The sequence below is a fragment of the Cyprinodon variegatus genome, unplaced genomic scaffold, assembly GCF_000732505.1.
Source record: "Cyprinodon variegatus isolate N-32 unplaced genomic scaffold, C_variegatus-1.0 Scaffold415, whole genome shotgun sequence".
NCBI lineage: Eukaryota > Metazoa > Chordata > Actinopteri > Cyprinodontiformes > Cyprinodontidae > Cyprinodon > Cyprinodon variegatus.
The window spans coordinates 384709-396794 of record NW_015150868.1 but is presented as its reverse complement, the minus strand read 5'-3'; the positions used below and the strand labels follow the sequence as shown (position 1 = coordinate 396794).

Below are 12086 nucleotides of genomic sequence, written 5' to 3'. Positions count from 1 at the left end.
CATAGAAAAACAAAAGCATTTTTCTACATATAAATATGTTTGTTGCTTCACTGAAGTCGGTTTTTTGTTCTACTTTTTTGCAGCCACAGTTCTGGGTGTGTTTAGATCGTCTTAAGCAGATTAAAAATCCGGATGCAGCTTGGACTCCCCTATTATCAGGTCGTCATCAGCGCCACTGCTAGTCTGGTTACCTGAGAGATTTTTAGTCGCATTAAACGCTTTGAGAAATGGTCTAAAACTGACCGGGGATCAGAAGTGTTTCTGAGAGCTGAAGGCCTTTACCTACATGGCTTCCTTCACTCCTTTCTCGTCCTCTTAGTGACAAACATCCTCATATTTGAGTATATAATTCTCATCCACTTATTTTCTTAACCTAATATTAAGAAAATAAGTGGATGAGAGAGGAATGAAGGAAAACATTTAAGTTAGACCTAAACTTTTCACCAGTTTCCAGCCTGTTTGGGATTAAAGTGAAACAGTGGACTGAAAGTTAGAAATCAACAAAGCAACAACAACCAGCATGTAATCCAGTTCCAGATGGGATCTGATGCACAGAAGAAAGTTTGACAACAATTTCCTGATTCCGTTTCTGTTATAATATAATTATTTAAATTATGCAACACCTTCAGACGGTGGGAACTCCTGTTAGATTTAGCTTAACACCAGTTTATTCAGGATGATGCAATTTGCTTGATTTTTTTTTTTTTTTTGTTCAATATTCCAACAACCTTTTTGGGAGAGGGTTTGATAAAATCTACACAAAATATGATTTATTTTGTCTGTGATAAATCGTAACACCCCCCCCCCTTCCCAGCACACACACACACCACACACAACTTTGCAATTCTATACATATTAAGACTTTTTACTGACCTACATTTATTTTAGCTTTTGCCTTTTACCAAATCCTGACATTTTCCTAGTTTATCTAAAAAATAACCCCTAAAATAAAATTACTTCTAAATCTAAACTGACTCCCTGACATTAAAAAGATGATCCATCAGATTAGGACCAGCCTTTGGACCCCACAAGTTAATTTAAAAATATATATATTATTATATATTTTTACGAGTCTGAAGTTTAAAAATGTAGTAAAAAAAAACTGTTTTCCTTTTCTTTTTTCCTGACATATACAACAATCCTCTTAAACCAATATTTTATGTTTTGTTTCACTTTCCAACCAGATTCTTTTTCACTGAATGGTGGGATAATAAAATCCCGCATATAAACTTTGGAATTCCCTATATAACTATGTAACAATGAGAACAAGCAGAAGAATGGGAGCAGTCGGTGGAAGTCACGGCATGCCTGGCTGTGCGCCATCTTTCATGGACACGCTGTAAAGCCGCGCAGTGTTTGCGCTTTTAACGGCGCTCCATGTTCCACCGGTGGCGCAGCACCGCCGCGCGGCCTTCAGCAGCAGAAGGACCAGAGCTGCTCACCGCTCCCTACTAGAGGACCACTCACACTCAATGAGTGACACGTTAATTGCACCCCCCTCCCCACCCCCCCACCTCACACACACACACTTCAGCCAAACCGCCCCTGTTTCTACTTAGCTCCCACTTACCGGGAGCCCTTCTTCCACTTACTGTGCCTGCTGCCTGTCCTTCGCCTGCCTCCAGACTCCTCAGCGGAACACAGCGGAGATCTCCGGGCTCCAAGTGCGAACCTGAGCAGGAACAGCTGCCGCTAATAGTGGCCTGTTCTCTCTCTCTGTTTCCCTTTCTCTCTCTCTCTCTCCGTCTCACGCACACATAAACGCACACACCGCTTCTCCCGCTCCGTCTCTGTTTTACTGACCCTTTTAGGATCCACACGAAGCCGTTAAACCGTCACTTGCTTTCTAGAATGTGAAATACATTGTCAACTCCCCTAAACCATAAAACTAACTTTATGGACCCCACGTGACCAGAGGAGAGCCAGTGAGAGGAATCAAAACAGATTTTTACGATCCAACTTGGAGATAAAACCCCTCATCTGTTTGACACGTAAATGTCAAAGCTGCCTCCATTTTTCAGTTTGGCCCAAAGCAGGAAGAGAGTTTAGTTTAAAAATCTATACATGGCTTTAAAACAGCAACCCACACACAGCACGCAGGAAGGGCCGGGAGGTTATGGCCGGATGAGGCTCGGAGAAGGACCCGTGTGGCCCGCGCGTAACGCGGGGAGTTTACAGGGAAACAGTGTCAGCAGCCGGTGAGTTTAAAAGTTCATTCGGTTGTTTACAAGCAGAGATAATCAGGAGACAATAACTGGATTTTCTGGAAGCTGCTTCCGTTCGACGCGGAAAGGACAGAAACGTGACGCATTTGACCACCGATGGTCATTTGTTTTTAGGTAGAAAACTCTGAACTTAATTTGGCCTTTATTGTTTTCTTCCTTTTTTGTTTAACTGATCAGGTTTGTGCTTAAATGTCGCCTTTATCCTTTGAGCTTTAGATATTTCTAGGCTCAGGTTCCAGGCAGGCCTGCGAGATGCACGAAGAATTTTTTGGAGAATATACTTTTTTTCTTCATATAAGCTTCACTCCCATATAAGCTTCTTTAAATATGGAGTATTTTTTCATGCATTTTTGAGCTCCTGTTGCTGAATAATGCGTTAAGCTCTACAAAAAAATCCAGTTTTCCTCTGTGAACAGCTGCGTCATGCTGTCCACTCCGCTTTACCGTGAGAAACTTTATTCATAATTATGTTTCACTCAAATCCGAAACAGTTACAAAAAGCTCACTGACAGAAAGTTTACAAGGACACAATACCGCACAGCTCTCATTCACCCACGCGCTCACACAAACGCAACCACAGCCGTCAAAACGTCACCATATCTGTGTGTGTGTGTGTGTGTGTGTGTACATCAGATGTGACACATTCAACAAATAATCACAACAACGATATATTTCGGTCGGTTACACAGAAACAAGGGACGGACAGGGACACGAAGGCCGCTCGATTGGTTCACAAACACACGCGCACTTTTTTAGCACGACCTCATTCACAAACACGCAAACATTTTCCCTTCTTCCACAGTAAAAGTGAGTTCAGGTTTCAATGGTGCTTGAAACACGGTGAGAGGACGGGGAAGGGATGGGGGGGTTAAGCAGGGAGGGGCTGAGCTTCACTGGATGGAAATAACTTAAGAGGATGACTGAATACAAAAGGAAAATATCACACTAAATATTCACACATCGGACACTAGATAATAGGCAGGCAGCCGGAAAGTAAAACATATATAGGGATAAATAGATGTATATATGTACATATATATACATCTATTTATCTCTGTATATATGTATATCTATAGATGTATATATAGATATATATATGAAGATAAATAGATATATATATAGATGGATAGATAGTACCAGCCTTGTTTTTTTTCTGCTGCCCTCACAAACCGACGTAAAGGACACGAATAAAAAGTGCTGAACTGAACATCACAGCTACTAACTGGAGAACAAACATTGTACTTTGAATCAAAGATGGAATCCGATTCATCCTGCCACTATTTTCTTCATCGTCCTCTATTTATTCCATTTCCACCAGCCTTCTTCTTTACTTTGTGTTTTTCATCATGTTTTATTTTTCCCTTTCCCTTGGACACCTCTTTGCGCTTTTGTCCAGTTTGCCTCCCAGACAAACACGTCATGAAGCTGAAGGAGCAGCTTCTCCTTCCTCCTAGGGTTGGTAGGCACCGCCGGCCGGAGCCAGACTCATACTTTTAAGCTTGTTGTCCTTCTTCCACTTCATTCTCCGGTTCTGGAACCAGATCTTGATCTGTCGTTCCGTGAGGCAGAGCGCGTGAGCAATCTCGATGCGCCGCCGCCGCGTGAGGTACCGGTTGAAGTGGAACTCCTTCTCCAGCTCCAGAGTCTGATAGCGGGTGTAGGCTGTCCGCGCCCTTTTCCCGTCCGGGCCCGTCATATCTGAGGGGTTTGGAAGCAACACAAGGCTGTTAGGACAGAGGGCCCCATGTGTGGCGCAACAAACGGCCATCATCGCACAAAATGGGGGGGTTAATGTGCCACAAAAATAAAAAAACACCCATTAGAAGCATCATTCACTTATTTTTACACAACAGCTCATTTGCTTTAAATCATAGAAGTCTGTTCTGCCTCTAACGTCGTAGCTACAGGTGTTTTACTTAACCTGACGCGTGGTGAATTTGGGTAATATTTTTTATTAAATAAAAGCAAATAAAATATAGCTTTTTTTAATCACTATATTCTTAAGGTTTGCCTTTTTTAACCCCCTTCCCCCCATCCTTTTAAACATCACCCTCACCTAAACATCCCAGCCTTCAGGTCCCTTCCAGGATTTATTGCCTCGTCCTCTGCCTCACCTCTTTAATAAAGTTTCCACACCTAATAAAGCTTGACTTTTCAAAGAAGCAGCAACCTCCAAAGCCTGTAGAGCCTCTCATTCTTTCCCTCCCTGCTGCTTTTTTCTTCCCACCCGGTCCATGTGTGCTCCCCCAGTCTGCTGGGCTTTGCAGTCCAGCTTTGCTCACCTTTGGCAGATTTATGTGGCTTTTGTGAGATTTTAAAAAAAGGCACAACGATAGAGGAGAGAATAACCCAAGCAGTGCCTCTGAGGTTTCTCCTTCTCAAACTGCTACATCTCATGACGATTGGATTATTTTTTTAGATATCAGAATAAAATCTATAACATCACATCTAAAAATAAAGACACCAGCTAAAATGTTCCGCCTTTTATCTGCTATATTTTCTTTCTAAGCTAAATGTTTCGCTAAATAACAGAACAGACAACAGGATAAACTGTTGGGTTTATTCAGATAATATAAAGGCTTTGATGCTTTTTCTACATCTTTCCATGTGGATAGAGAGCTTCCATAAATAAGCATAAGAATCTATTTCCACATCAACTTCTTCTACATAAGTAGATGAAAGTATTTAGCTTAAAGTTTAAACCTCTGAATTAAAATGTGTGTATTTGCCGAGAGCCAGAATGTACCATGGCTTATGTGCAGTTTTCTCATCCAGGGGAAAATCTGAGGTGCGTGCGCGTCACTGCCCCTGGTGCCAGCAGCTGAGCCCGCCGGGTCGCCTTCCTGCTTCTCAGCTGCTCTGGATCGCGCCGGATCGGGCGGTGAATCATCCCCACGGACGGCATCTCTGCAGTCCAGCAGGTCCTCGCTGTCTCCCGAAGCGTCTTCAAGCTCCGTGAAGCGCGGCGTCGTGCCGCCAGCCGCGGCGGACAGGTTTGGAGAGCTGAGGTTGCTGCTTCCTGGTCGCTCTGAGGTGGGAGATCTCTGCGCGCCCGGCTTGTTGTTCTCACGGCCGCCTGTCAGGAGAGAACTCCCCCCAGAGGAGAGGGAGCAACTGGCCGGCTGTCTGAAGCCGAAACCCCTGGAGAACTCAACCGCCGAGCCTCCCCCGAACTGTCCTCCGGTGCTCGCGGCTCGGTTGCCCCCCCCTCCTCGGCTGGATACGGTCAGATCCATGCCGCTGTAGCCGTAGCCATAGGAGCCCGTCGCATGGTGCATGGTGGCGGAGGAGGAGTCCCTGAACGTCCCGCTGTTCATTGCGCCGCTGCTGGCTCCATAATTTAGCAGCTGATAGTCGGGACCGTTCGAGAACGAGTTTACAAAGTAGGAACTCATTTAGTTGTTTTACAGAGTTACAGGCAAACAGCTGAGTTGTAAAGGGGGGGTGTTGGAGGGGGGGGGGGGGGCCTGATTTGTTAGATTTCTCCCGGTCGTTACAACCCTGGTACTTTCAACGATTTATGATGTATTAGTGAATTATGGCGTTGCACTGTACTTCGTTTTTAGCTTTGTATGCGCCGTCCAAATAGGGGGGTGGGGTGTTGGATGTAGATGTGTGTGAGTGTGTGTGTGTGTCATGGGGGAGGCGAGGGAGGAGACGGAGAGGGAGGGGCCGCGATCACGTGACTGTTTTGCAGACCACTCGTAAATTCTCGCCGATGACTTCGTGGAGGTAATTCATGCTCTGAGGTTTCTAATGATAAAGGCTTGAGCCTCCTTCCCTCCCCCTCTTCATGCTGCCTTTTTCGGTTGCCAGCAGTGTCGGCTGGTGAATGAAGAGCGCCACCTACTGCAAATATGATTCACTGCACACATAGGGAGGACAGGGAGAAGGGCAGAGAGTGTTGGCACTTTGAAATGGGATTCATATAAAACAGTCAATTTCTCCTACATGTCCCCCCCCTCCCAGGCTGTACCCATGCTCGATCATCCATGCACCGCCGAGCACATTTAGGGAGGGAGCAAATTAGAAAGCGGAGACCATGCACATACAGAATGATAATAAAAACAAGACTCTGCCTTCCACCTTCGGCTCACATTCCAATCAGAAGCTTCCCTCTGCAGGAGAAACCGAGATCTGTGTAAGAAAAACTGCTCTAATGATGAAATGGGAGTAACACACCTGATAGTAAGGAGAATTATAAGAGTGCAGATGAAGCAAATAATAAATACCCAACATCAGAGGTAAGGAAGGAGAGTGTGAGTTTCATCAATGGATGCAATCAGAGTAATTAAAGAATCTCCTCAATTTAGCACCAAATAAAGCAATGAAAGCATTTTTTGAGAGTATAAAGAAGCAGCAGACAATAACAAACCAGCTCATCTTTGGTTTTTATACTTTCCAGGTTCTTTTTGGGTTTTTTTTTACTGGCTACCTTCTCTCTGGTTTCCTATGCTTTCCCCTCAACTGCAGTGGTGGAATGTTCAATGTGATCTGTTGCCAAACAGGGTAGAAATCTGCTGATTTATGATTTGTTGATTCCTGGGTTGGGATGCATTGCAGGCCAGGGTGCCCCAGAGCGAGCATGCTTTGTTAAAACACTCACACACTCAGAGCCAGAGGAAGATCACGAATTCATTTTTGTTTGTTTGTTTAAATAGATATTAATCGGATAGATTCTGTGTGTCTATGTCTCAGGCTGCATTCCTTTACTCTAACAGAGTTAGAATTAAAATAATGACCAAACCTCCACAACAATAATAATCATACCAGCAATTAAAGAAGCTACGAATTCAATTTACGTCATATATCGTAGAATTAAAATTAAAAACAAAAACTGATATTCAGGAAAAAACCCAAAGAAGAATTTCCAGTTTATATTTCCACCATTGCGCAGCTCATCTCTGCTCACTTTAAGCTCATCGCTTCGATCTTCCAATGAGAGAGATTACTATTTTTTTTTTTGCTTTATAAACTTTCTGCATAAATTTATCTCTAAATACATTTTTTTCACCGAGCAACATGTCAGAGGTTCATTTTGGGAAACGATTTATCCAAAGAAAATAAGAATTCGTATCTAAAAACCTCAAATTTTCCTTTTTAGCTTGAAATTAAACCTTTATTAAACATTTTGTGACTTTTATTGAAATCCATCACTTCCGAACGCTGAATAATAAGGAAGTATATTACTTTTTTTTACTTAAAAAACGACATTAACAAAAAATTTTTTTTTAATTAGTTTAAAATGGGGGTTTTTTGTTTGTCGATGCACCTTCAACGTTTCTGTCTTAATGTGCGCATTATGAGCCATCCGTTAAATAAACTACTTTTGCCATAAATCTCTATATTTGTATGTATATGGTTCCATTACTGCATCCTTCATTGGTCATAATCTTGTTTGATTAGATAACTAAGTTTTTATCGGAGTTAATGAATAGAATGAGGTTAGTAATTGCAGGCATGCTGGTTTTGTTAATGTCCTGTTTGGTTTCCCAGCTCTAATAAACACTCCGCCATTTTTCTGAGGCTGCTTCACTTCAGCTCGGCTCGTCGGTAACTCCGGGGACAAGCAGAGTTCAAAAGGTCACCAGGACATTGTCCACTTTGTCTGGGTGAAGAGAGTGTGTGTGTGTGCAACATGTCTGACCGGCCTGGTCGAGGACAGGTCAACTTTCTCTGCGCGGCTCTGCGGCTCATTCATTATTTCAGGCCGCTTTCACTTCCCCCGCGATCACTGCACCTAATTGGCCCCGGACCCCCGGCCTCCAGGCCCCTGACAGCCACCGAACCACCGCAGCTCGTGCCTCGAGTACCGCATGTTTCACACTTACATAAAAAAAGGCTAAAAGGTTTACGAGTCTCTGGAGCAAACGGACATAAATCGCTGAATCACCAAAAAAAAAAAAAAAAAAAAAAAAAACTATTTTCTGTGTTTGAAAGAAAAGGGCCAACATTTCATCATACACTTCTTTAAAGTTTATTGTACATTTCTCATAGGTAGTATACGTACTGGACAAAAAGAAAACAAAAAAACCCACTAAAATAAACCTACAAATTCCATCAAATGTACACTCTTCTTAAGGTGTTTGGGTAGTTTGGAGAACATCAGTAGGTCAACACCTCAACGCGCTTTTCTTTAGATCTAAGTGGGAAAATAAGAGCTAAAAACAACATTTAAGACCCTTTAAAACAGAAACATATTTTCACATTACAAATGATTTTTTCCCTTTATCTAAATCTGTATTTTAGCTACAATATGTACAGCGAACCCACTCCCCTTCCCTCCCCTGTTGGTTTGGTATGTGAGGAACACAAGATAGGCCTACAACTCATTATAACAAAAACAAGAAAGAAACAAAAAAACGAGGAAGTGTTTCCTTCAAAGCAAGTGCCTAAAAAATACTTAAAAATCATACAAACAAAACAGCTTCAGTAAGAATTTAGGTAGTTACGTTGGAATGCTGTAAATGAGCTCTAGTTTCTGAGCGTCTTATAACCTTCATATGCGATCTGCGCCTTTCAGGATAAAAATACACATCCTGAAACTTTATTATTGTTCAGAATTTACAAAAAAAAACAGGCCAATTTTTATACACATACATACACACTTTTATGTCTATTTCTTTCAAATTTTCTTTGCTTTTATCAAGTTTTATTCCTCCGCATAATTAGCATTTATGGTTTATGAGAATGCATTTTCTCTTTTAAATGTTTTGGGAATAAAAAAACATTTAAATATAAGTCAATAGTGAGTTTTAGGAGACCCGGACCCTGGAGAGAAGTGAAGGAGAAAAGCATCTCAGTTCCTCCTACACGGAAATGAAAGAAGCAGTGGGCTCACGACACGTCCACACCTATCAACCAGATTTGGAATAACCAGCATGGATTTCCTTTCATCCTTCTCCTCTTTTTTAAATGTCTTCGTCATCTCTTCGCTTTCACTCCGTCCGTTTCTCTTCCTCCTCTGTACCGTTTACCGTGGAGGAGGAGGAAGACGATGAGTTAATCAGCTTGTTCTCCTTCTTCCACTTCATCCTCCGGTTCTGGAACCAGATTTTAATCTGGCGCTCCGTGAGGCAGAGCGCGTGCGCAATTTCGATGCGCCGTCGCCGCGTGAGGTACCGGTTAAAGTGGAACTCCTTCTCCAGCTCCAGGGTTTGGTAGCGCGTGTAGGTCTGCCGGCCGCGTCTCCCCGGGCTGCCGAAGGTCCCTGAGAGATAAGGAGAGACGGAGTCAGGTGAGGGGGGGTGGACCCAGAACTAGGGTTCAATTTGATCCTTTCTGTTTATCCTGATTCAGGATCAACACAGTTATAAAAGTATTAATAACAATCACAAGAAGAAATGTAAAAAACAACAACATGTTTTCCCCAAAAGTCCTCAAGATCAAGAGGTTTATATTTCTAAGATCATAGAAATGTATTTTTTCATTATTTATTCATTAGTTTGGTTATTTTATTTGTTTGCTTTTAGTTTGGCAGATCCAGATTCTGGATTGATCAGACACTAAAACTTAATAAAATTACCACATTAATAATAATAATAACAATAACATTAAAGCGTAGTATAATTAGACATTATCAGTCCCGTTATTTTTCTCTAACGTTTCGTATAACATGTAATATTTTAATCTCTTTTATTCTATTTTTAATTTTTTTTCTATCTCTCCCACCTTTGAAACACCTTGACAGATTTTTTCACCTCAGAATAAGTTAAATAAATAATCAAATAGGCAATTTGTTTCTTATTAATGCCAATCTATAGATTGCAGCACAACAGAGTAAATTTGTTTCCAATTTTTACAGTGAAAAATAAGACATTAAAACCGTTCTGTTTTAAGCTGTCTCTGTTTGCTTCGGTTTTAATGGATTCCTCTACAGTCTAATAATGTCTGATTTTGGAAAAGTCAGCACAGAGTGCGCGGAAAATCATAAAATTTAATAAAGTGCATGGTTTGTTTTGAGAAAATTGCGTAATTTCTTCAAAGCTGCTATTATATATCTAACAGCAGCAGGAGGATCTGTTTTCTTACAGATTTCAAAGAGAATCATTGAAGCTCATAACGGAGACAAACCGAGGCAGCATGTTTGTGTTGCTGCTGTTTCTCTCTGACAGCAGCGCCAGGCAGACTCTGTTTTTAGCCCAGCCGTCCCTCCTCGGCAGCTGCGTCAGTCAGTAGGTCACACAGTAACTGCGGCTTTCAGCCAAACAAACCAGTTTTATGACGGACAATAAAACACTAAACCCTTGACTGACTGGTAAGCCAACAAACGAGCTTTATAACGCAGCTCCAGTCAGAGGAGGGGGGGGAGAGAGGACGGCTGACAGAGGAAACAAAACGTCAGTTGAAAAAGGAAGAAGGACGCACTCACCGTTACACGCGTTCATCCGCTGCATCCACGGATAAATGGGAGTTGGCACCGTTTGTTTGTCATCCATCGCTTCTCCAAAGAGTCCCTTTCCTCCAAGACCGGCGCACTCCACTTTGCGGTGCATGCCGTCCTGACTCAGGACGAGCTGGTGTTCGTCCAGACCGCACGGATGTTCCTTGTCTCGGTAGAAGTTCGTGGCCGCCGTCGCAGCCGCGGCTGCCGCTGTGGCGTAGTCGCATGCACTGGGTCCGTTAGCGCCCCCAACCGCCAAGCCAGCCGCCCGGTGCCCACCGTACGCTCCGTTCGCAGCCTGCTGGTAGAAGGTGGAGGCTGGGTAAGGCTTCTCCTGGTGAGCACTGTACGCCACCGCCGCGGCCGCAGTCACCGCCGCCGCCCCCTGGTAGTGTCGGAGGGGGTGGTCGGCGTATCCCGATGAATACAGGGAGATCTGACCGAGGAAGGGCTCTGCCGACGCCGCTTGGCCTCCTCCAGTCGTTCCCGGTATTACCGGGAACGACGAGTTTACAAAATAGGAACTCATTGGTAAGAAAAAAAAAAAAAAAAGTGGGAAGGAGAAGAAGGAGGAGAAGAAGAGGAGAGGGGAGTACAGGAGGGCACTAACAAACACAACAACAGTGATAACGCGATGAAGAAGAAGAAGGAGGAGTGGACCGAGGCTAACGGTTCCTCCCGTCCTCCTTCCTCTGCCTTCCCTGCTGCACTTTATGATTTGTTGTGTTTTATAGCCGCAGACGGAGCGGCTGCTGCTGCTGCTGCTATCAGGGACTTTATCGCAGACTGGGAGGAGGGGTGAGGAGGGTGAAGTCGGGGTGGCTGGGTGCCAGTGCTGGGCAGTGTTGGTTGGGGGCTCGGTAGCAAACAGTCCGTGTGTGTGTTTGTTACAGGAACTGGGTGAGGAACATAGGGGGGAGTCAGAGGGGGGAGTCAGAGACCAGCTGACCTAAGGCTGTCCAATGGGAAACTCCGTGCCTGGCATTAGTTTGCCTCAATTTTCCTTTTCGCTGGAGAGACGAGGAGAGGGGGGGGGGGGGGGGGTGGGAACCGCCCCCCCCCCCCCCTTCTTATTTCCCCTTCTCCAATCTCCAGCTTCCCTCCCTTTCTAATTGTCATTTCATTTCTCTTTCTAATCTTCTCGCGGCTCCCGGTGAGATTGCGCAATCACAGCGGAATTCTCCGCGCGTTAAATTGATTGTTTCTCTTCTCGCGCGACGTCCTTCATCCGATGTTGGACTCATAAGATCTGCGCGCGTGCACGCGTGCGTGTGCGCGTTTGAGTTGCCGCTGCACCACCAGGGGACACTGAGCGCATTTCCTTTTGCACTGTGTGGATAACAGCCAACAGATCGAGTTCAAATGAATTTGTTGAGAGAACATAACATGCAGCAGGGCGCGCGACTCGTATATCACCCTGTGTGTGTGTGTGTGTGTGTGTGTGTGTGTGTGGGGGGGGGGTGTTCTGAGCGACCTGG

At 44.0% G+C, this 12086-nt stretch overlaps 2 protein-coding genes across 2 annotated transcripts; both read right to left on the bottom strand.

The window, feature by feature from the left end:
• Positions 1-2188: 2188 nt before the first annotated feature.
• On the bottom strand, positions 2189-6098 carry LOC107093237 (homeobox protein Hox-B5a-like). The gene is made up of 2 exons (XM_015388170.1): positions 4972-6098; positions 2189-3923 (listed from the first exon to the last, which is right to left on the bottom strand). Exons 1-2 carry the CDS (start codon positions 5618-5620, stop codon positions 3676-3678), a joined length of 897 nt encoding a protein of 298 aa, XP_015243656.1. The 5' UTR covers positions 5621-6098; the 3' UTR covers positions 2189-3675.
• Positions 6099-8196: 2098 nt separating this feature from the next.
• Positions 8197-11520, bottom strand: LOC107093240 (homeobox protein Hox-B6a-like). The gene is made up of 2 exons (XM_015388173.1): positions 10597-11520; positions 8197-9435 (listed from the first exon to the last, which is right to left on the bottom strand). Exons 1-2 carry the CDS (start codon positions 11135-11137, stop codon positions 9164-9166), a joined length of 813 nt encoding a protein of 270 aa, XP_015243659.1. The 5' UTR covers positions 11138-11520; the 3' UTR covers positions 8197-9163.
• Between the last annotated feature and the right edge of the window lie 566 nt (positions 11521-12086).